The 25,564-nt window shown below is 51.3% G+C and overlaps 2 protein-coding genes across 2 annotated transcripts in view; both read left to right on the forward strand.

Annotated features, from left to right (window-relative positions):
- The first annotated feature begins 2,769 nt into the window (after positions 1-2,769).
- On the forward strand, positions 2,770-8,318 carry LOC137308054 (zinc finger protein 239-like). The gene is made up of 2 exons (XM_067976991.1): positions 2,770-2,913; positions 7,346-8,318. The coding sequence occupies exon 2, from the start codon at positions 7,371-7,373 to the stop codon at positions 8,070-8,072; it is 702 nt and encodes a 233-aa protein (XP_067833092.1). The 5' UTR covers positions 2,770-2,913; positions 7,346-7,370; the 3' UTR covers positions 8,073-8,318.
- Positions 8,319-21,666: 13,348 nt separating this feature from the next.
- Positions 21,667-25,564, forward strand: part of LOC137308021 (protein mono-ADP-ribosyltransferase PARP14-like) — a 65,829-nt gene continuing 61,931 nt past the window's right edge. Inside the window, exon 1 of the mRNA XM_067976980.1 lies at positions 21,667-21,730. The gene's annotated coding sequence lies outside the window, so the exon portion shown is untranslated. The remainder of the gene's footprint in view (positions 21,731-25,564) is intronic.

Consider the following 25,564-nt stretch of genomic DNA (forward strand, 5'->3'; position numbering starts at 1 on the left):
TGTGAGGGGGATAGAGAGAGAGGGGGAGGGGGATAGAGAGAGAGGGGGAGGGGGATAGAGAGAGAGGGGAGGGGGATAGAGAGAGAGGGGGAGGGGGATAGAGAGAGAGGGGGAGGGGGATAGAGAGAGAGGGGGAGGGGGATAGAGAGAGAGGGGGAGGGGGATAGAGAGAGAGGGGGAGGGGGATAGAGAGAGAGGGGGAGGGGGATAGAGAGAGAGGGGGAGGGGGATAGAGAGAGAGGGGGAGGGGGATAGAGAGAGAGGGGGAGGGGGATAGAGAGAGAGGGGGAGGGGGATAGAGAGAGAGGGGGAGGGGGATAGAGAGAGAGGGGGAGGGGGGATAGAGAGAGAGGGGAGGGGGGATAGAGAGAGAGGGGGAGGGGGATAGAGAGAGAGGGGGAGGGGGATAGAGAGAGAGGGGGAGGGGGATAGAGAGAGAGGGGGAGGGGGATAGAGAGAGAGGGGGAGGGGGATAGAGAGAGAGGGGGAGGGGGAGGGGGATAGAGGGGGAGGGGGATAGAGGGGGAGGGGGATAGAGAGGGAGATCGGGGGAGGGAGGGAGATCGGGGGAGGGGGGAGAGAGAGAGAGAGAGATCGGGGAGGGGGGGAGAGAGAGAGAGAGAGATCGGGGGAGGGGGAGAGAGAGAGAGAGAGATCGGGGGAGGGGGATAGAGAGAGAGAGATAGGGGGATAGAGAGAGAGAGATAGGGGGATAGAGAGAGAGAGATAGGGGGATAGAGAGAGAGAGATAGGGGGATAGAGAGAGAGAGATAGGGGGATAGAGAGAGAGAGATAGGGGGATAGAGAGAGAGAGAGATAGGGGGATAGAGAGAGAGAGAGATAGGGGGATAGAGAGAGAGGGAGAGAGGGGGATAGAGAGAGAGAGAGAGGGGGATAGAGAGAGAGAGAGAGAGGGGGATAGAGAGAGAGAGAGAGGGGGATAGAGAGAGAGAGAGAGAGGGGGATAGAGAGAGAGAGAGAGAGGGGATAGAGAGAGAGAGAGAGAGGGGATAGAGAGAGAGAGAGAGAGGGGGATAGAGAGAGAGAGAGGGGGATAGAGAGAGAGAGAGAGGGGGATAGAGAGAGAGAGAGAGAGGGGGATAGAGAGAGAGAGAGAGAGGGGGATCGAGAGAGAGAGAGAGAGAGGGGGATAGAGAGAGAGAGAGGGGGATAGAGAGAGAATGAGGGGGATAGAGAGAGAGAGAGAGGGGATAGAGAGAGAGGGGGAGGGGGATAGAGAGAGAGGGGGAGGGGGATAGAGAGAGAGGGGGATAGAGAGAGAGAGAGAGGGGGATAGAGAGAGAGAGAGAGGGGGATAGAGAGAGAGAGAGAGGGGGATAGAGAGAGAGAGAGAGGGGGATAGAGAGAGAGAGAGGGGGATAGAGAGAGAGAGAGAGAGGGGGATAGAGAGAGAGAGAGAGGGGGATAGAGAGAGAGAGAGAGAGGGGGATATAGAGAGAGAGAGAGAGAGGGGGATAGAGAGAGAGAGAGAGAGAGGGGGATGGAGATCGGGGGAGGGGGATGGAGATCGGGGGAGAGGGATGGAGGGGGATCGAGTTCGGGGGAGGGGGATGGAGATCGGGGGAGGGGATGGAGATCGGGGGAGGGGGATGGAGTTCGGGGGAGGGGGATGGAGTTCGGGGGAGGGGGATGGAGATCGGGGGAGGGGGATGGAGATCGGGGGAGGGGGATAGAGGGGGATAGAGATCGGGGGAGGGGGATAGAGATCGTGGGAGAGGGATGGAGGGGGATGGAGATCGGGGGAAGGGGATGGAGATCGGGGAGGGGGATGGAGGGGGATGGAGATCGGGGGAGGGGGATGGAGTTCGGGGGAGGGGGATGGAGGGGGATGGAGATCGGGGGAGGGGGATGGAGATCGGGGGAGGGGGATAGAGATCGGGGGAGGGGGATAGAGATCGTGGGAGAGGGATGGAGGGGGATGGAGATCGGGGGAGAGGGATGGAGGGGGATGGAGATCGGGGGAGAGGGATGGAGGGGGATGGAGATCGGGGGAGGGGGATGGAGATCGGGGGAGAGGGATGGAGGGGGATGGAGTTCGGGGAGAGGATGGAGGGGGATGGAGATCGGGGGAGGGGGATGGAGATCGGGGGAGGGGGATGAAGATCGGGGGAGAGGGATGGAGGGGGATGGAGATCGGGGGAGAGGGATGGAGGGGGATGGAGATCGGGGGAGAGGGATGGAGGGGGATGGAGATCGGGGGAGAGGGATGGAGGGGGATGGAGATCGGGGGAGAGGGATGGAGATCGGGGAGAGGGATGGAGGGGGATGGAGATCGGGGAGAGGGATGGAGGGGATGGAGATCGGGGGAGAGGGATGGAGGGGGATGGAGATCGGGGGATCGGGATGGAGGGGGAGAGAGAGAGATTGTCGTTCTGCTAATTCTTTCGGACCCCAGCTGGAGTATTGTGACGAATTCTGGGCCCCGCACTCTGGGAAGGTTGTCGAGGCCTTAGAGAGGGTGCGGAGGAGATTTACTGGAATGGTTCCAGGGACGAGGGACTTCAGTGATGTGGAGAGACTGGAGAAGCTGGGGTTGTTCTCCTCAGAGCAGAGAAGGTTAAGGGGAGATTTGATCGAGGGGTTCAAAATCAGGAAGGGGTTTTGAGAGAGTCAATCAGGAGAGACTGTTTCCAGGGGTCAGGAGGGTCGGTGACCAGAGGACACGGATTTACGGTGATCGGTGAAAGAACCAGTGCTGCACCTCCGACGATCCCACCGTGATAAATGACCTCCCCTGCTCTTCTTCCTGCAGTGGCCATGGGATCTTCTGCGTCCACCTGAGCGGGCTGCGGGGGGCGGGGGCCTCGGTTTAACGTCTCGTCCGACAGACGGCACCTCCGGCAGCGCAGCGCAGCACTCCCTCGGTGCTGGGACTTGAGCCTCCTGACTCAGGTGAGAGGGGAAATCACTGAGCCACGACTGACATTCGGGTGAGGGAGAAGGCCGGCCGGCCGGGGGGGAGCGGGGAGAGATAACTGGAGTGGGGAGAGCCTCTCGTGTGGAGTCCGACCAACTATTGACTGTGTTTATTCACGACTTGGATGACGGGATAGAGGGCCGCAAATCCAAGTTTGCCAATGACGCCAAGATAGGCAGCATTGCTGGCGGTGTAGTGCATAAAGTTACAGAGATATTAATCGATTAAGTGAATGGGCAAAACTGTGGCAAATGGATTTCAATGTAGGCAAGTGTGAGGTCATCCACTTTGGACCTAAACAGAATAGATCAGAGTACTTTCTAAATGGTGAAAAGCTCGAAACAATGGAGGTCCAAAGAGACTTGGAGGTCCATGTACTTGGATCATTAAAATGTCGTGGGCAGGTACAGAAAATAATCAAAAAGGCTAATGGAACGCTGGCCGTTATATCTAGAGGACCAGAGTACAAGGGAGGGGGGTAGAAGTTATGCTACAGCTATACAAAGCCCTGGTTCGACCCCGTCTGGAGATACTGCGTTCAGTTCTGGGCACCGCACCTCAGGAAGGATATGTTGGCCTTGGAGGGAGTGCAGCGCAGATTTACTAGAATGATACCCGGACTCCAAGGGTTAAATTACGAGGCGAGATTACACAAATTGGGGTTGCGTTTCCCTGGAATTTAGAAGATTAAGGGGTGATTTGATTGACGTTTTCAAGATATGAAGGGGAACTGATAGGGTGGATAGAGAGAAACTATTTCTGCTGGCCAGAGAGTCTAGGACTAGGGGGCACAGCCTGAAAACTAGAGCCAGGACTTTCAGGAGTGAAGTTAGGAAACACTTCTACACTCAAAGGGTGGTCGAAGTTTCGAACTCTCTCCCACAAACGGCAGTTGATGCGAGCTCGATTTGTTAATTTTAAATCTGAGATCGGTCGATTTTTGTTAACCAAAAGTATTAAGGGACGTGGGGCTAAGTTGGATCGCAGATCAGCCATGATTTTATCCAACGGTGGAACAGCCTCGAGGGGCTGAATGGCCTCCTCCTGCTCCTACGTCCCCATGGTATAGACCAGTTGGCCCGAATGGCCTGTGTTGTGAGTTCTCTGCAGTTCTAGCGTGTGGAGAAGGGGAGCGAGTGAGGGCAGGAGGGGACACCACAGTGGCTCGCCCTCCCCCTGTCCACTGGGCCGTAGAGACTGCCATTTGGGACGTCCTGAAGGGCACCGCGATCAAAAAAAAAATCATCACCCTTCTGCGCTCACCTCGATTTTAAAAATTCTCGACCCCCGTGTTCGAATCCCTCCATGGCCCTCGCGCCCCCCCCCCTCCCTCCCTATCTCTCTAACCTCCTCCAGCCCCTACAACCCTCCGAGATCTCTGCCCTCCTCCAATTCTGGCCTCTTATCCCACTTCGCCCCCTCCGTTGGCGGCCGTGCCTTTAGCCGTCTAGGCCCCGAGCTCTGGAATTCCCTCCCTAATTCCGAAACCCTCGATCCCCTTACCCAAAAGAAATCTACCGATCTCGGTACTGAAATTTCCAATTGACCCCCAGCCTCGACTGTTTTTTGGGGGGGGGGGGGGGGGGGAGTTCCAGATTCCCACTCCCCTTTGTGTGAGGAAGTGCTTCCCGACATCACCCCTGAACGACCTGGCTCTAATTTTAAGGTTCTGCCCCCCCCCCCTTGTTCTGGACTCTCCCCCCACCAGAGGAAATAGTTTCTCTCCATCGACCCGATCAAATCCTTTAATCATCTTAAACCCCTCGATTAGATCACCCCTTAATCTTCTACACTCGAGGGAATACAAGCCTCGTCTATGCAACCTGTCCCTCGTAATTTAACCACTTTATCCCCGGTATTATTCTGGTGAATCTACACTGCACCCCCTCCAAGGCCAATATATCCTTCCTGAGGTGCGGTGCCCAGAACTGAACCCAGTCTCTCCAGATGGGGTCAGACCAGAGCTCAGTACAGCTATAACATAACACCCACCCCTTTGGATTCCAGCCCCCTTGGGATACTCACACTTGGAGCACTGTGTACAGTTCTGGTCTCCATATCACACTTGGAGCACTGTGTACAGTTCTGGTCTCCATATCACACTTGGAGCACTGTGTACAGTTCTGGTCTCCATATCACACTTGGAGCACTGTGCACAGTTCTGGTCTCCATATCACACTTGGAGCACTGTGTACAGTTCTGGTCTCCATATCACACTTGGAGCACTGTGTACAGTTCTGGTCTCCGTATCACACTTGGAGCACTGTGTACAGTTCTGGTCTCCATATCACACTTGGAGCACTGTGTACAGTTCTGGTCTCCATATCACACTTGGAGCACTGTGCACAGTTCTGGTCTCCATATCACACTTGGAGCACTGTGCACAGTTCTGGTCTCCATATCACACTTGGAGCACTGTGTACAGTTCTGGTCTCCATATCACACTTGGAGCACTGTGTACAGTTCTGGTCTCCATATCACACTTGGAGCACTGTGCACAGTTCTGGTCTCCATATCACACTTGGAGCACTGTGTACAGTTCTGGTCTCCATATCACACTTGGAGCACTGTGTACAGTTCTGGTCTCCATATCACACTTGGAGCACTGTGTACAGTTCTGGTCTCCATATTATAAACAGGATATAGAGGCACTGGAGAAGGTGCAAAAAAGATTTTCTAGGATGATACCAGAACTGAGAGGTTCTACCTATCAGGAAAGATTGAACAGACTGGGGCTCTTTTCTCTAGAAAAGAGAAGACTGAGGGGTGACCTGATCGAGGTCTTTAAGATTATGAAAGGGTTTGATAGGGTAGACGTAGAGAAGATGTTTCCACTTGTCGGGGAGACCAGAACTAGAGGCCATAAATATAAGATAGTCACTAATAAATCCAATCGGGAATTCAGGAGAAACTTCTTTCCCCAGAGAGTGGTGAGAATGTGGAACTCGCTCCCACAAGGAGTAGTTGAGGTGAATAGTGTAGATGGATTTAAGGGGAAGCTCGATAAACACATGAGGGAGAAAGGAAGAGAAGGAGATGGTGAGAGGGTGAGATGGAGGAGGGAGGGAGGAGGCTCGTGAGGAGCATAAACACCAGCATGGACCTGTTGGGCCGAATGGCCTGTTTCTGTGCTGTAGTTTCGACGTGGCTCCATGTAAATGGCCAACGTTCCCTCCGAGGCCAACTGTATAAATAAGTCGCCGTTGGGAGGACGCTGTTTCGCAGGGATAAATGGGAATAACCTATTACTCTTGGGATTGAGATTAGGAGGAATTTCTTCACTCGGAGGGTGGTGAATCTTTGGAATTCTCTACCCCAGAGGGCTGTGGATCATAGAAGTTTACAACATGGAAACAGGCCCTTCGGCCCAACATGTCCATGTCGCCCAGTTTATACCACTAAGCTAGTCCCAATTGCCCTCTATACCCATCTTACCCATGTAACTGTCCAAATGCTTTTTAAAAGACAAAATTGTACCCGCCTCTACTACTGCCTCTGGCAGCTCGTTCCAGACACTCACCACCCTTTGAGTGAAAAAATTGCCCCTCTGGACCCTTTTGTATCTCTCCCCTCTCACCTTAAATCTATGTCCCCTCGTTATAGACTCCCCTACCTTTGGGAAAAGATTTTGACTATCTACCTTATCTATGCCCCTCATTATTTTATAGACTTCTATAAGATCACCCCTTAACCTCCTACTCTCCAGGGAAAAAAGTCCCAGTCTATCTAACCTCTCCCTATAAGTCAAACCATCAAGTCCCGGTAGCATCCTAGTAAATCTTTTCTGCACTCTTTCTAGTTTAATAATATCCTTTCTATAATAGGGTGACCAGAACTGTACACAGTATTCCAAGTGTGGCCTTACTCATGTCCTGTACAACTTCAACAAGACATCCCAACTCCTGCATTCAATGTTCTGAGCAATGAAACCAAGCATGCCGAATGCCTTCTTCACCACCCTATCCACCTGTGACTCCACTTTCAAGGAGCTATGAACCTGTACTCCTGGATCTCTTTGTTCTATAACTCTCCCCAACGCCCTACCATTAACGGAGTAGGTCCTGGCCCGATTCGATCTACCAAAATGCATCACCTCACATTTATCTAAATTAAACTCCATCTGCCATTCATCGGCCCACTGGCCCAATTGATCAAGATCCCGTTGAGTATTATCAAGGTTGAGATCGATAGATTTTTGGACTCTCGGGGCATCAAGGGATACGGGGATCGGGCGGGAAAGTGGAGTTGAGGTCGAAGATCAGCCATGATCCCATTGAGTGGCGGAGCAGGCTCGAGGGGCCGAATGGCCCGCTCCTGCTCCTATTCCTATTTCTTATGTTGAGTTCCAGTCCCCGGGGGCTAACGGTCTCTCTCTCTCTCTCTCTCTCTCTCGTCTCCTTTTCACAGGGTACTCGAAGCGGAGGGACCGCCGATGGGAAGCTCGAAGCAGACGCCGCGTCTGGACGCGTCGGAGCGCCTGGACCCGACGGGAGCGGAGTCTGGCCGGCCGGCGCCCGGGGGCTCGGGGCAGCTCCACCCCTGCCAAGCCTGCGGCCGGGCCTTCAGCCGCCCCTCCAACCTGGCCAAGCACCGGTGCGGGCGCCGGGCGGGGGGGCCGGGCGCGGGCGCGGCCCACCGCTGCGCCGACTGCGGCCGAGGCTTCGGCTACCCGTCCCAGCTGGAGGCCCACCGGCGGGCGCACACCGGGGAGAGGCCCTTCGCCTGCCCGCCCTGCGGCAAGGCTTTCACCCGCCTCTCCAGCCTGCTGGCCCACCGCCAGGCCCACGCCGGGGAGAAGCCCTTCGCCTGCTCTCTGTGCGGCAAGGGCTTCACCCGCTCCTTCAGCCTGCTGGCCCACCGCCAGTGCCTCCACCCCGGGCGCCAGGCCGTGCACGTCTGCCCCGTCTGCGGCAAGGGCTTCTCCCAGGCCTTCCACCTGCTGACCCACCAGCGGGTCCACACGGGCGAGAGGCCCTTCGGGTGCCCCGTCTGCGGCAAGGGCTTCACCCAGTCCTCCAGCCTGCTGACCCACCAGCGGGTCCACACGGGCGAGAGGCCCTTCAGGTGCCCCGACTGCAGCAAATGCTTCACCCAGTCCTGCAGCCTCCTGAGGCACCGGCGGATCCACACCTGACGGAGGGAGGGAGGGTCTGTCTTCTGCTGATGTTGGTTGTCGCCTCTTCGCCAGGGGGGTGGGGGGGGGCAGCTGGAGTTCTGAGCAGCTTTGCGTTTGAACGCTGCGAGTGTGTGACCTGCGGTGGGGGAGGCTGCCTCCTTTAAGAGCTGCCGCCTGTAATGTCCTCCCCCCGCCCCCCCTCCCGCTTTTTAATTCAAAAGGACTCTCGGCTGAAGTTGCTTTTCAATAAAGGAATTAACTTTTGACAGGCAATCGCAAATCGGTCTTTGTTGCAAGGGACGTAGGACCCCGCACCGTTGCCTCTGGAGTCCTCCCGAGGATCTATCCTCGGTCCCCCCTTCCTATTTCTCATCTCCAGGCTGCCCCTCGGCGACGTCATCCGAAAACGTGTCAGGTTCCACACGTACACTGACGACACCCAGCTCCACCTCACCACCACCTCCCTCGACCCCCCTCCACTCTCTCTGATTTGTCGCGCTGCTTGTCCGACACCCAGTACTGGATGAGCAGAAATTTCCTCCAACTAAATACTGGGAAGATCGAAGCCACTGTGAATTCGGTCCCCGCCACAAACTCCGTTCCCTCGCCACCGACTCCGTCCCTCTCCCCGGCCGCACTGTCCGAGGCTGGACCAGACCGTTCGCAACCTCGGCGTCCCCTTTGACCCTGAGGTGAGCTTCTGACCCCATCTCCGCTCCGTCACCGAGACCGCCCACTTCCACCTCCGTAACATCGCCCGTCTCCGCCCTCCCTGCCTCAGCTCATCTGCTGCTGAAACCCTCACCCGTGCCTTTGTTACCTCCAGACTGGACTATCCCAACGCTCTCCTGGCCGGCCTCCCGTCTCCCACCCTCCGTAAACTCCAGCTCATCCAAAACTCTGCTGCCCCCCCCGTATCCTAACTCGCACCGAGTCCCGTTCACCCATCACCCCCTGTGCTCGCTGGACCTACATTGGCTCCCGGTCCGGGAACGCCTCGATTTTAAAACACTCATCCTCGTTTTCAAATCCCTCCATGGCCCTCGCCCCCTCCTCCCGATCTCTGTAACCTCCTCCATCCCTACAACCCTCCGAGATCTCTGCGCTCCTCCAATTCTGGCCTCTCGCGCATCCCCGATTTTAATCGCTCCACCATTGGCGGCCGTGCCTTCAGCTGCCCGGGCCCTAAGCTCTGGAATTCCCTCCCTAAACTCTCCGCCTCTCTCTCTCCTCCTTTAAGACATTCCTTAAAACCTCCCTCTTTGACCGAGCTTTTGGTCACCTGTCCTAATATCTCCTCATGTGGCTCGGTGTCAAATTTTGTTTGATAATCGCTCCTGTGAAGCACCTTGGGGATATTTTACTATGTTAAAGGTGCTATATAAATGCAAACTGTTGACTAACCCTTACTGATGGTTCCTACTGACTTGCACATCACACACGCTGCCAGCTCTTACCCACCAGACACGGGCGGGGTGCTGAGTGGGTCCCGTCTTAATTAAGCAATGGGGACCATGCTAAGTTCTCCCAGTGTCACCAACCAAAAAACAAACACCGAGAGATGTCATCTCCACTTGAAGAGTTAAGTCTAAAACTAGGGGGCCATAAATAGAAGATAATCACTAATAAATCCAATCGGGAGAAACTTCTTTCCCCAGAGAGCGGTGAGCATGTGGAACTCGCTCCCACAAGGAGTAGTTGAGGTGAATAGTGTAGATGGATTTAAGGGGAAGCTCGATAAACACATGAGGGAGAGAGGAATAGAAGGAGATGGTGAGATGAAGTAGGGAGGGAGGGGGCTCGTGTGGAGCCTAGACACCGGGATGGGCCGAATGGCCTGTTACTACGCCCGACATTCTACGTAATAAAATTGTAGCAAGTTGCCCAGGGCACCACCCTGGGCAAACAAAATGTGCTCAGCAAGCCACAGAAAATAAATTGTGCGACGATAAAATATTATTCTCAGCATCTAAAATGCACCCTGTACCCCCCCAGTGCCCACCGATCGCCAAATGGCCTCGAGTGTGGGATCCGAGGGTCGTCCAAATATCGACCGTGAACTGAATGGTCCAATTTTAAAGGGGGTGCAGGAACAGAGAGACCTGGGGGGGTGTGTACACAAATCTCTGAAGGTGGCAGGACAAGTTGAGAAGGCTGTTAAAAAAGCATCTGGGATCCTGGGCTTTATTAATAGAGGCAGAGAGTACAAAAGCAAGGGAGTTATGCTAAACCCTTTATAAAACACTGGTTAGGGTCCCAGCTGGAGTATTGTGGCCAGTTCTGGGCCCCACACTTTAGGAAGGATGTCAAGGCCTTAGAGAGGGTGCGGAGGAGATTTACTAGAATGGGACCAGGGATGAGGGACCTCAGTTATGTGGAGAGACTGGAGAAACTGGGGTTGTTCTCCTCAGAGCAGAGAAGGTTAAGGGGAGATTTGATCGAGGGGTTCAAAATCATGAAGGGTTTTGAGAGAGTAAATAAGGAGAAACTGTTTCCAGTGAGTCACAGATTGGTGAGTTCGAGTCCCACCACAGAGACTTCAGCCCATAATCCAGGGCCGACGCTCCCCCGGCTGCCAGGTACCGAGGGAGCGCCGCCTTGCCGGAGGCGCCGTCTTTCGGGATGAGGCGTGAAACCGAGGGCCCCCGTCAGCCCCTCTCAGGTGGGACGTAAAAGATCCAACGGCCGCTACTGGAAGAAGAGCAGGGGGGAGTTCTCTCCAGAGGAAAGAGGCAGAAGAACTCCTTGTATTATCGTGAGGCGAGAGAGAGAGATTTATCTACCCGAAGGTCAGAGCAAAGAACGAAACAACAGACATTTTTTTTTCCCCGATCCTCGGTGCGAACCAGACTCGAACACTCACCGTGGCTTTAACACCGTGCGTGGTGTCAAAGCACAGCAAACTATCTCACCGTCTCACCGTCATTCAGTGGTTCCTCATCTTCTGTCAACCAAAAAGGTTGTGAGAGGACCGTGGAATTAGACACCCAACGCTGGAGTCTTCAACACGGGTAGAAAGACGGATGGAAAAATTTGGGACCAAGTGATCTCTTGCGGGACGGCCGTCACCTGAAGAACGTCTGACACGGGCCGTCCTCCCAGACACAGACAGTCCGCCCAGACACGGGCCGTCCTCCCAGGGACAGACTGCCCTCCCAGACACAGTCCTCCCAGACACGGGCCGTCCTCCCAGGGACAGACCATCCCAGATACAGACTGCCCTCCCAGACACGGGCCGTCCTCCCAGGGACAGACTGCCCTCCCAGACACAGTCCTCCCAGACACGGGCCGTCCTCCCAGGGACAGACTGCCCTCCCAGACACGGGCCGTCCTCCCAGGGACAGACCATCCCAGATACAGACTGCCCTCCCAGACACGGGCCGTCCTCCCAGGGACAGACTGCCCTCCCAGACACAGTCCTCCCAGACACGGGCCGTCCTCCCAGGGACAGACTGCCCTCCCAGACACGGGCCGTCCTCCCAGAGACAGACTGCCCTCCCAGACACAGCCCTCCCAGACACAGTCCTCCCAGACACAGTCCTCCCAGACTCGGGCCATCCTCCCAGACAAGGACCGTCCTCCCAGAGACAGACCATCCCAGATACAGACTGTCCTCCCAGACACGGGCCGTCCTCCCGGACACGGGCCGTCCTCCAGGACACGAAACGTCCTCCCGGACACGGACCGTCCTCCCAGAGACAGACCATCCCCCCAGACACGGACCGTCCTCCCAGACACGGGCCGTCCTCCCAGAGACAGACCATCCCCCCAGACACGGACCGTCCTCCCAGACACGGGCCGTCCACCCAGAGACGGACCGTCCTCCCAGAGACAGATCATCCCCCCAGACACGGACCGTCCTCCCAGAGAAAGACCATCCCCCCAGACACGGGCCGACCTCCCAGACACGGGCCGTCCTCCCAGACACAGACGGTCCGCCCAGACACGGGCCGTCCTCCCAGGGACAGAATATCCCAGACACTGACTCTCCTCCCAGACACGAGCCGTCCTCCCAGACACAGAGCGCCCTCTCAGTCACAGACTGTCCTCCCAGACACAGGCCGTCCTCCCAGACACGGACCGTCCTCCCAGAGACAGACCATCCCAGACACTGTCCTCCCAGACAAGAGCCGTCCTCCCAGACACAGAGCGCCCTCTCAGTCACAGACTGTCCTCCCAGACACGGGCCGTCCTCCCAGACACGGGCCGTCCTCCCAGGCACAGATTGTCCTCCCAGACACAGACCGTCCTTCCAAACACAGACTAGTCCCCCAGACACAGACCGTCCTCCCAGACACAGTCGTCTCAGACGCAAACATTCCTCCCAGACACAAACCACCCTCCCAGACACAGACCATCAAGACTCTCCAGCCAGGGGAAACAGCCTCTCAGCATCTACCCTGTCGAGCCCCCTCAGAATCTTATATGTTTCAATGAGATCCCCTCTCATTCTTCCAAACTCCAGAGAGTACAGGCCCATTCTACTCAACCTCTCCTCATAGGACAACCCTCTCATCCCAGGAATCAACCGAGTGAACCTTTGTTGCACCGCCTCTAAGGCAAGTATATCCTTCCTTAGATAAGGAGACCAAAACTGTACACAGTACTCCAGGTGTGGTCTCACCAAAGCCCTGTACAATTGCAGCAAGACTTCCTCACTCTTGTACTCCAACCCCCTTGCAATAAAGGCCAACGTACCATTTGCCTTCCTAATTGCTTGCTGTATCTGCATGTTGACTTTCTGTGTTTCGTGTACAAGGACACCCAAATCCCTCTGAACCCCAACATTTAATAGTTTCTCACCATTTAAAAAATACTCTGTTTTTCTATCCTTCCTTCCGAAGTGAATCACCTCACGTTCCCCCACATGAACCCGACATCTGGGCCGGGGCGTTCGATATTCTGTAGGTGTCCACTATGTTTGAGTGTTGGTCATGGTTCAGTGGCCCTCACACTTGCCTCCGCATCAGTGGCGTTGGTGGGTTCATAATCCAGGCCGACGCTTCTGGTGCCCCTACCTCTTCTTCTCTCGCTCCGCCTCCCTCACACACTTTCTCTCTCTCACTCTGCGGGGACAATATTAACCTGCCCCGCCTGACAGGTTTCTACACCCTGCCCGATTTTACTGTCCCTTGAAGTCGATAGAAAGGGCGGTGGAATCAGATTCAATCGTAACTTTCAAAAGGGAATTGGATAAATACTCGATGGGGAAAAATTTGTAGGAACATAGGAACAGGAGTAGGCCATTCAGCCCCTCGTGCCTGCTCCGCCATTTGGAATACTCTCCACTTGCCTGGATGAGTGCAGCTCCAACAACACTCAAGAAGCTCGACACCATCCAGGACAAAGCAGCCCGCTTGATTGGCACCCCATCCACCACCCTAAACATTCACTCCCTTCACCACCGGCGCACTGTGGCTGCAGTGTGTACCATCCACAGGATGCACTGCAGCAACTCGCCAAGGCTTCTTCGACAGCACCTCCCAAACCCGCGACCTCTACCACCTAGAAGGACAAGAGCAGCAGGCACATGGGAACAACACCACCTGCACGTTCCCCTCCAAGTCACACATCATCCCGACTTGGAAATATATCGGCCGTTCCTTCATCGTCGCTGGGTCAAAATCCTGGAACTCCCTTCCTAACAGCACTGTGGGAGAACCTTCACCACACGGACTGCAGCGGTTCAAGAAGGCGGCTCACCACCACCTTCTCAAGGGCAATTAGGGATGGGCAATAAATGCCGACCTCGCCAGCGACGCCCACATCCCATGAACGAATAAAAAAAAAAGATCATGGCTGATCTGTGATCTAACTCCATTTACCTGCCTTTGGTCCATATCCCTTAATGCCTTTGGTTGCCAAAAAACTATCTATCTCAGATTTAAATTTAAGCAATTGAGCGAGCATCAATTGCCGTTTGCGGAAGAGAGTTCCAAACTTCTACCACCCTTTGTGTGTAGAAATGTTTTCTAATCTCGCTCCTGAAAGGTCTGACTCTAATTTTTAGACTGTGCCCCCTACTCCTAGAATCCCCAACCAGCGGAAATAGTTTCTCTCTATCCACCCTATCTGTTCCCCTTAATATCTTATAAACTTCGATCAGATCACCCCTTAACCTTCTAAACTCTGGAGAATACAACCCCAATTTGTGTAATCTCTCCTCGTAACTTAACCCTTGAAGTCCGGGTATCATTCCAGTAAACCTACGCTGCACTCCCTCCAAGGCCAATATGTCCTTCCAAAGGTGCGGTGCCCAGAACTGCTCACAGTACTCCAGGCGCGGTCTAACCAGGGTTTTGTATAGCTACGGGGGAAAGAGCAGGGGGCAGGGGGGAAGAGGCAGTGTCTTGCTGCCTCCTTATTTCTCCTCTTGTATCTCAGTCCCTGCGTTTGATGAGTCACCCTATAGGCCATGGCGATAACGGGAACCCTAGCTCGCTTCGTCATTCCACTGTGTCTGAAGGAGTGGGGACTCCGATATCACAGAAAGTTAGGCCGCGGAAGGAGGCCGTTCAGCCCATCGCGTCCGTGCTGGCCGAGAAAGAGCCATCCGGCTTAATCCCGCTTTCCAGCTCTTGGTCGGTAGCCCTGTAGGTCACGGCTCTTCAGGTGCACGTCCATTAAATGAGTTGAGGGTTTCTGCCTCGATCACCCTCTCAGGCAGTGAGTTCCAGACCCCCATCACCCTCTGGGTGAAAACATTTCTCCTCAACTCCCCTCTAATCCGTCTACCAATTACTTTAAATCAATGCCCCTCTGGTCACTGACCCCTCTGCTAAGGGAAGGTTATGATCCTCCCTTAGTTTGCAATGACGGAAGCTGATAAGAGTTAGTCACCCTGCAACTTCAGCAAGTTCATTTAAAAGCAGTGCCAGCTAAAGCCGTGACTACTTAACCCTTACAAGCCTGGTTCCCCTAAATACCGTCTAAACCTGTATTTCCTTACACTCTCACTCTGTCTCTCTCTCACACTCTGTCTCTCTCTCACACTCTGTCTCTCTCTCTCACACTCTGTCTCTCTCTCTCTCTCACACTCGGTCTCTCTCTCACACTCTGTCTCTCACTCTGTCTCTCACACTCTGTCTCTCACTCTGTCTCTCTCACACTCTGTCTCTCTCTCACACTCGGTCTCTCACTCTGTCTCTCTCACACACTCGGTCTCTCACTCTGTCTCTCTCACACACTCGGTCTCTCTCTCACACTCGGTCTCTCACTCTGTCTCTCTCACACACTCGGTCTCTCTCTCACACTCGGTCTCTCTCTCACACTCTGTCTCTCACTCTGTCTCTCTCACACTCGGTCTCTCTCTCACACTCGGTCTCTCACTCTGTCTCTCTCACACTCTGTCTCTCACTCTGTCTCTCTCACACTCTGTCTCTCTCTCACACTCGGTCTCTCTCTCACACTCTGTCTCTCACTCTGTCTCTCTCTCACACTCTGTCTCTCACTCTGTCTCTCTCTCACACTCTGTCTCTCACTCTGTCTCTCTCTCACACTCTGTCTCTCTCACTCTCTCTCTCACTCTGTCTCTCTCACTCTGTCTCTCTCTCACACTCTGTCTCTCACTCTGTCTCTCACTCTGTCTCTCTCTCACACTCTGTCTCTCTCTCACACTCTTTCTCTCACACTCTGTCTCTCTCTCACACTCTTTCTGTTTCTCTCACTCTTTCTGACTCACTCTCTGTCTCTCTCACACTCTGTCTCTCTCTCTCACTCTGTCTCTCACTCTGTCTCTCTCTCACACTCTGTCTCTCTCTCACACTCTTTCTCTCACACTCTGTCTCTCTCTCACACTCTTTCTGTTTCTCTCACTCTTTCTGACTCACTCTCTGTCTCTCTCACACTCTGTCTCTCTCTCACACTCTGTCTCTCGCTCTGTCTCTCTCTCTCTGTCTCTCTCACACACTTTCTGTCTCTCTCACTCTTTCTGACTCACTCTCTGTCTCTCTCACACGCTGTCTCTCACTCTGTCTCTCTCACACACTTTCTGTCTGACTCACTCTCTGTCTCTCACACTTTGTCTCTCATTCTGTCTCTCTCACTCACACTCAGTCTTTCTCTCTCACTGTCTCTGTCTCTCTCACTCTGTCTCTCTCACTGTCTCACTCTCTCACTCTGTCTCTCTCACTGTCTCTCTCTCTCACTGTGTCTCCCTCACTTTGTCTCCCTCACTCTGTCTCCCTCACTGTCTCTCTCACTGTCTCTCTCTCACGGTCTCCCTCACTCTGTCTCCCTCACTGTCTCTCTCACTGTCTCTCTCTCACGGTCTCTCTCTCTCTCTCTGTCTCTCTCTCTCTGTCTCCCTCTCTGTCTCTCTCACTCTGTCTCCCTCTTTGTCTCTCTCACTCTGTCTCCCTCACTCTGTCTCCCTCACTCTGTCTCCTTCACTGTCTCTCTCACTCTGTCTCTCTCACTCTGTCTCCCTCACTGTCTCTCTCACTCTGTCTCCTTCACTGTCTCTCTCACTCTGTCTCCCTCACTCTGTCTCTCACTCTGTCTCCCTCTCACGGTCTCCCTCACTCTGTCTCTCACTCTGTCTCCCTCACTCTGTCTCTCACTCTGTCTCCCTCTCACGGTCTCTCTCACTCTGTCTCTCTCACTCTGTCTCCCTCACTGTCTCTCTCACTCTGTCTCTCTCACTGTCTCTCTCACTCTGTCTCTCTCACTGTCTCTCTCATGGTCTCTCTCACTCTGTCTCTCACTCTGTCTCTCTCACTCTGTCTCCCTCTCACGGTCTCTCTCACTCTGTCTCTCTCACTCTGTCTCCCTCACTGTCTCTCTCACTCTGTCTCTCTCACTGTCTCTCTCACTCTGTCTCTCTCACTGTCTCTCTCATGGTCTCCCTCACTCTATCTCTCACTCTGTCTCCCTCACTGTCTCTCTCTCACGGTCTCTCTCACTCTGTCTCCCTCACTCTGTCTCCCTCACTGTCTCTCTCACTGTCTCTCTCTCACGGTCTCCCTCACTCTGTCTCCCTCACTGTCTCTCTCTCACGGTCTCTCTCACTCTGTCTCTCTCTCTCTCTGTCTCCCTCTCTGTCTCTCTCACTCTGTCTCCCTCTTTGTCTCTCTCACTCTGTCTCCCTCACTGTCTCTCTCACTCTGTCTCCTTCACTGTCTCTCTCACTCTGTCTCCCTCACTCTGTCTCTCTCACGGTCTCTCTCACTCTTTCTCTCTCACTCTGTCTCCCTCACTCTGTCTCCCTCACTGTCTCTCTCACTCTGTCTCTCTCATGGTCTCTCTCACTCTGTCTCTCTCACTCTGTCTCCCTCACTGTCTCTCTCACTCTGTCTCCCTCTTTGTCTCTCTCACTCTGTCTCCCTCACTCTGTCTCCCTTACTGTCTCTCTCACTCTGTCTCTCACTCTGTCTCCCTCACTGTCTCTCTCTCACGGTCTCTCTTACTGTCTCTCTTACTCTGTCTCCCTCACTCTGTCTCCCTCACTGTCTCTCTCACTCTGTCTCTCTCACTGTGTCTCTCTCACTGTCTCTCTCACTCTGTCTCTCTCATGGTCTCTCTCACTCCGTCTCTCACTCTGTCTCTCTCACTCTGTCTCCCTCACTCTGTCTCCCTCACTCTGTCTCTCTCACTTACACTCTGTCTCTCTCACTCTCTCTCTCACTTTCTCACTCTGTCGCTCTGACTATTTTTGTCTCTCACACTCTTTCTGTCTCACATTCTTTCCATCCCTCACACTCTCTATCTCTCACTCTTTCTGTATCTTTCACTCTGTTTCTCTCTCTCTGTCTGTCACTCTGTCCCTCTCTGTCACACTTCCAGTCTCACTCTCTCTGTGTCTCTCACTCTGTCTCTCTCTCTCTCTCACTGTGTCACTCTCTCTCTTTCATTCTGCCTCTCTGTCACTCCCTCTCTCTCTCACTCTGCCTCTCTCTCTGTCTGTCTTTCTGTGTCACTCTCTGTTTCTCTCACTCTGCCTCTCACTCTGTATCTCTGTCTCTCTCTCACTCTATCTCTCTCTCTGTATTTCTCTCTGTCACTCTTTCTCTCTCTCACTCTATCTCTCTCTCTCTGTATCTCTCTCTGTCACTCTCTCTCTCTCACTCTCTCTCACTCCATCTCTCTGTATCTCTCTCTGAGACTCTCTCTCTCTGTCACTCTCTCTCTCACTCTATTTCTCTGTATCTCTCTCTGTCACTCTCTCTCTGTCACTCTATCTCTCTGTGTCTCTCTCTCTGTCCGTATCTCTCTCACTGTCTCTCTCTCTCTCTCTATCTCTCTGTCTGTATCTCTCTCTGTCACTCTCTCTCTCACTCTATCTCTCTGTCTCTCTCTGTCCGTATCTCTCACTCTATCTCTCTCTCTCTCTGTCCGTATCTCTCTCTCTCACTCTGTATCTCTCTCGCTGTGTCTCTCTCTCTGTCCGTATCTCTCACTCTATCTCTCTCTCTCTGTCCGTATCTCGCTCTCACTCTGTCTCGCTTTCTCACTCTATCTCTCTCTCTGTGTCTCTCTCTGTCACTGTCTCTCTCTCTCTCACTCTATCTCTCTCTCACTCTGTATCTCTCTCACTCTATCTCTCTCTCTCTGTCTCTCTCTGTCCGTATCTCTCTCTCACTCTATCTCTCTCTCTGTGTTTCTCTCTCTATCCGTATCTCTCTCTCTCTCTCTCTGTCCGTATCTCTCTCTCTCTGTCCATATCTCTCACTCTATCTCTCTCTCTCTATCTCTCTCTGTCACTCTCTCTCTCTCACTCTATCTCTCTCTCTCTCTGTTCCTCTCTCTGTCCGTATTTCTCTCTCTCTCTGTCCGTATCTCTCATTCTATCTCTCTCTCTCTCTCTCTATCCGTATCTCTCACTCTATCTCTCTCTCTCTCTGCCCGTATCTCTCACTATATCTCTCTCTCTCTGCCTGTATCTCTCACTCTATCTCTCTCTCTGTCCGTATCTCTCACTCTCACTCTCTATCTCTCTCTCTGTGTTTCTCTCTCTATCCGTATCTCTCTCTCTCTGTCTGTATCTCTCACTACCTCTCTCTCTCTTTCCATATCTCTCACTCTCTCTCTGTCCGTATCTCTCACTCTCGCTCTGTATTTCTCTCTCTGTCCGTATCTCTCACTCTATCTCTCTCTCTCTCTGTCCGTATCTCTCACTCTATCTCTCTCTCTCTCTGTCCGTATCTCTCACTCTATCTCTCTCTGTCCGCATCTCTCACTCTATCTCTCTCTCTCTCTGTCCGTATCTCTCACTCTATCTCTCTCTCTCTGTCCGTATCTCTCACTCTATCTCTCTCTCTCTCTCTCTGTCCGTATCTCTCACTCTATCTCTCTCTCTCTCTCTGTCCGTATCTCTCACTCTACCTCTCTCTCTCTCTTTCCATATCTCTCACTCTCTCTCTCTCTCTCTGTCCGTATCTCTCACTCTCGCTCTGTATCTCTCTCCCAGCCATGAGCAAACATAAACATCACCAATTACCGACTATTGACAAAACACTGGCGGATGAGGACATAATTCGAATTTAAAAGTCGTTCGTTCTTTTGCTTGAAAAACCGAATGAATTAGTTGAGGAGAGACATTGGTAAGGGAGATCCTGCCAGGCTCTGAGAATTTCCTTACAGGGCAAATTGATGGCCCAGTTTAAAATGGCAAGTGTTGGAATGACTACAGACAGTCGTAATTAAATGATTCACACCACAGGCATGTAATGTCACACAAGTGAAAATTACTTGTGTCGCAACCCAGAATTAAAACGACTAATGGTGCAACTTAAAATCACTAACGTTTACTGCGGAAAAAAAACAGATTACCTGGCTGTTTTATCTCATTTGCTGTTTGCGGGATCTTGCTGTGCGCAAATCGGCTGCTGTGATTCCCTACACAACGAAAGAAAAAGTTCTTTGTTGTTTGTGAAGGGCTTTGGGACGTCCTGAGGCGGTGAAAGGCGCTATATAAATGCAAGTTCTTTTGAGGTGTAGTCGCTGTTGTGATGTAGGGAAACATGGCAGCCAATTTGCGCACAGCAAGATCCCACAAACAGCAGTGAGATAAATGACCGGATAATCCGTTTTCGTGATGTTGGTTGAGGGATAAATATCGGCCCCAAGGAAACCTCCCCTGCTCTTCCTCGAGTAGCGGCGGTGGGGTCTTTTACGTCCCACCTGAGAGAGGGGGCAGACGGGGGCCCCTCGGTTTGACGTCTCATCCCAAAGGCAGCCTCTCAGACAGTGCGGCGCTCCCTCAGCAGTGCGCTGGGAATGTCGGCCTGGATCATGTGCTGAAGACTCTGGAGTGGGACTCGAGCCCACGACCTTCTCAATCATGAGGTGAGAGTGGGAGCCACTGCTGACATGAATTAATGCCCAACTCTAAAGGCTGGACTATCAGGAAAGGTTCGTTCGGACGGGCTCAGAGCGCCAGACTGAACAGACGCTTCCAGCACTGACATAACTCACCACTTCCTGCAGCCAATGTGTGCACAGCAAGATCCCACGTACAGCAATGTGATAAATGACCAGGTCATCTGTTCTTTTACCCGCTGCTTGAGGGATAATTATTGCCCCCAGGACACCGGGGAGAACGCCCCCTCTCCCCTCAACCCCCCCCCGGCTCTCCCTCGAAATAGTGGCCGTGGAATCTTTTCTGTCCCACCTGGAATACCGCATACAGTTTTGGTCTCCATGCTTAAGAAAAGACATACTTGCTCTCGAGGCAGTACAAAGAAGGTTCACTCGGCTAATCCCGGGGATGAGGGGGCGGACATATGAGGAGAGGTTGAGTAGATTGGGGCTCTACTCATTGGAGTTCAGAAGAACGAGAGGCGATCTTATTGAAACATATAAGATTGTGAAGGGGCTCGATCGGGTGGATGCGGTGAGGATGGTCCCAAAGATGGGTGAAACTAGAACTAGGGGGGCATAATCTTAGAATAAGGGGCTGCTCCTTCAAAACTGAGATGAGGAGAAACTTCTTCACTCAGAGGGTGGTAGGTCTGTGGAATTTGCTGCCCCAGGAAGCTACATCATTAAATAAATTTAAAACAGATATAGACAGTTTCCTAGAAGTAAAGGGAATTAGGGGTTACGGGGAGCGGGGCAGGAAATTGGACGTGAATTTAGATTTGAGGTTAGGATCAGATCAGCCATGATCTTAGTGAATGGCGGGGCAGGCTCGAGGGGCCGATTGGCCTGCTCCTGCTCCTATTTCTTATGTTCTTATGACAGACGGGGCCCTCGGTTTAACGTCTCATCCTGAAAGACGGCACCTCCGACGGCACCTCGGGTACTGGCGACCGGGGAGCGTCGGCTTGGGATTATGGGTTCGAGTCTCCGGAGCGCGCGGGCCTCCGAAACTCTCGGGTCTTCCTACTCGGGGGTGGGGGGGGGGCGAGACTGCTGCCCGGCCGAGGCAACTTGGTGCTGGGAGCCGGGATCGAGGGCGGGCGCGGAGCGGCAATGGGGTGGGGGGGGGGGGCGGGGGCAGCCACGGTACCCACCCCTGCCTGGCCAACCTTTGCTAATCCACACCCTCAGCTGTCAGCTTGGGTTTCGGGTACCAGAAGCTGAAAAGGAAACTGAAACCAAGATTAGAAACAACAAAATCTTCCACTCTCTGCGGGGACACTCAGTGCGAGAGAGACTTCGGTTCAGGGGATTTGCCTGCTGCTCACGACAGATTCATCGGGGTGCACAATTCGGAGGGCCAGGAGCCGTGGGAGGTGAGAGAACAATTTGGCGGCGTTGAGCTCAGGCAGTGATTTCGTTGAGTGAATCAGAGGGCTTGCTCCTTACAGTCTGCGGTCAATTAGCCCTTAGCCTCTTGTGACACACGACTGAGTGTTTATTGCGGGTGTCTTGTTCACACTGTTTGAGTGTGTGTGTGTGTGCGTGTGTGTGTGTGTGTCACGAGAGTGTGTCTCTGTATCTGTCAGTGTGTGTGTGTGTACCTGTATGCGTCTCTATGTGTTCGTGCCTCTCTCTGTGCCTGTGTATATTTCTGTACGTGTGTCTGAATATCTGTTAGAGTGTGTCTCTGTATCTGTCAGTGTGTGTGTGTGTGTGTGTACCTGTATACGTCTCTGTGTGTTCGTGCCTCTCTCTGTGCCTGTGTATATTTCTGTACGTGTGTCTGTATATCTGTTAGAGTGTGTCTCTGTATCTGTCAGTGTGTGTGTGTGTGTGTGTGTACCTGTATATGTCTCTGTGTGTTCGTGCCTCTCTCTGTGCCTGTGTATATTTCTGTACGTGTGTCTGTATATCTGTTAGAGTGTGTCTCTGTATCTGTCAGTGTGTGTCTGTGTGTCTGTGTGTGTTTGTGCATCTCTCTGTGCCTGTGTATATTTCTGAGAGTTTCTCGGGAGTCTCTGTGTATCTCTCTGCCTCTATATATATTTTTAAAATTCGTTCATGGGATGTGGGCGTCGCTGGCGAGGCCGGCATTTATTGCCCATCCCTAATTGCCCTCGAGAAGGTGGTGGTGAGCCGCCTTCTTGAACCGCTGCAGTCCGTGTGGTGAAGGTTCTCCCACAGTGCTGTTAGGAAGGGAGTTCCCGGATTTTGACCCAGCGACGATGAAGTAACGGCCGATATATTTCCAAGTCGGGATGGTGTGTGACTTGGAGGGGAACGTGCAGGTGGTGTTGTTCCCATGTGCCTGCTGCTCTTGTCCTTCTAGGTGGTAGGGGTCGTGGGTTTGGGAGGTGCTGTCGAAGAAGCCTTGGCGAGTTGTTGCAGTGCATCCTGTGGATGGTACACACTGCAGCCACTGTGCGCCGGTGGTGAAGGGAGTGAATGTTTAGGGTGGTGGATGGGGTGCCAATCAAGCGGGCTGCTTTGTCCTGGATGGTGTCGAGCTTCTTGAGTGTTGTTGGAGCTGCACTCATCCAAGCAAGTGGAGAGTATTCCATCACACTCCTGACTTGTGCCTTGTAGACGGTGGAAAGGCTTTGGGGAGTCAGGAGGTGAGTCACTCGCCACAGAATACCCAGCCTCTGACCTGCTCTTGTAGCCACAGTATTTATATGGCTGGTCCAGTTCAGTTTCTGGTCAATGGTGAGCCCCAGGATGTTGATGGTGGGGGATTTGGCGATGGTAAGGCCGTTGAATGTTAAGGGGAGGTGGTGAGACTCTCTCTTGTTGGAGATAGTCATTGCCTGGCACTTGTCTGGCGCGAATGTTACTTGCAATATATATTTATGTGTTTGTGAATTTACACATATATATATATTTCTTAGATTCTGTGTTCGATCCCCAGACATTACTTTCTGGACTGAGCCTCAATCACTAGGGTATACACTGATATCCATTCATTAATTTATACACTGATACCCCATTCATTAATTTATACACTGACCCCCATTCATTAATTTATACACTGACCCCCATTCATTAATTTATACACTGATACCCCATTCATTAATTTATACACTGATACCCATTCATTAATTTATACACTGATACCCCATTCATTAATTTCTACACTGACCCCCATTCATTAATTTATACACTGATACCCATTCATTAATTTATACACTGACCCCCATTCATTAATTTATACACTGATACCCATTCATTAATTTATACACTGATTCCCCATTCATTAATTTATTCACTGATACCTCATTCATTAATTTATACACTGACCCCCATTCATTAATTTATACACTGATACCCATTCATTAATTTATACACTGACCCCCATTCATTAATTTCTACACTGACCCCCATTCATTAATTTATACACTGATACCCATTCATTAATTTATACACTGACCCCCATTCATTAATTTATACACTGACCCCCATTCATTAATTTATACACTGATTCCCCATTCATTAATATATTCACTGATACCCCATTCATTAATTTATACACTGACCCCCATTCATTAATTTATACACTGATACCCATTCATTAATTTATACACTGACCCCCATTCATTAATTTATACACTGACCCCCATTCATTAATTTATACACTGATACCCATTCATTAATTTATACACTGATTCCCCATTCATTAATTTATTCACTGATACCCCATTCATTAATTTATACACTGATACCCACTCATTAATTTATACACTGATTCCCCATTCATTAAATTATACACTGATACCCCATTCATTAATTTATACACTGATACCCCATTCATTAATTTATACACTGATTCCCCATTCATTAATTTATACACTGACCCCCATTCAATAATTTATACACTGATACCCCATTCATTAATTTATACACTGACCCCCATTCATTAATTTATACACTGATACCCATTCATTAATTTATACACTGATTCCCCATTCATTAATTTATTCACTGATACCCCATTCATTAATTTATACACTGATACCCACTCATTAATTTATACACTGATTCCCCATTCATTAATTTATACACTGATACCCCATTCATTAATTTATACACTGATACCCCATTCATTAATTTATACACTGATTCCCCATTCATTAATTTATACACTGACCCCCATTCATTAATTTATACACTGATACCCATTCATTAATTTATACACTGATACCCATTCATTAATTTATACACTGACCCCCATTCATTAATTTATACACTGATACCCCATTCATTAATTTATACACTGACCCCCATTCATTAATTTATACACTGATACCCCATTCATTAATTTATACACTGAGCCCCATTCATTAATTTATACACTGATACCCATTCATCAATTTATACACTGACCCCCATTCATTAATTTATACACTGATACCCCATTCATTAATTTATACACTGATATCCATTCATTAATTTATACACTGATACCCATTCATCAATTTATACACTGACCCCCATTCATTAATTTATACACTGACCCCCATTCATTAATTTATACACTGATTCCCCATTCATTAATTTATACACTGACTCCCCATTCATTAATTTATACACTGATACCCACCCATTAGATTATACACTGATACCCATTCATTAATTTATACAGTGACCCCCGTTCATTAATTTATACACTGACCCCCATTCATTAATTTATACACTGACCCCCATTCATTAATTTATACACTGATACCCCATTCATTAATTTATACACTGATACCCACCCATTAGATTATACACTGATACCCATTCATTAATTTATACAGTGACCCCCGTTCATTAATTTATACACTGACCCCCATTCATGAATTTATACACTGATTCCCCATTCATTAATTTATTCACTGATACCCCATTCATCAATTTATACACTGATACCCACTCATTAATTTATACACTGATTCCCCATTCATTAATTTATACACTGATACCCCATTCATTAATTTATACACTGATACCCCATTCATTAATTTATAGACTGACCCCCATTCATTAATTTATACACTGACCCCCATTCATTAATTTATACACTGATCCCCATTCATTAATTTATACACTGACCCCCATTCATTAATTTATACACTGATTCCCCATTCATTAATTTATACACTGACTCCCCATTCATTAATTTATACACTGATACCCACCCATTAGATTATACACTGATACCCATTCAT

This window comes from Heptranchias perlo, unplaced genomic scaffold (genome assembly GCF_035084215.1).
Source record: "Heptranchias perlo isolate sHepPer1 unplaced genomic scaffold, sHepPer1.hap1 HAP1_SCAFFOLD_118, whole genome shotgun sequence".
In the NCBI taxonomy this organism is placed as follows: Eukaryota; Metazoa; Chordata; class Chondrichthyes; order Hexanchiformes; family Hexanchidae; genus Heptranchias; species Heptranchias perlo.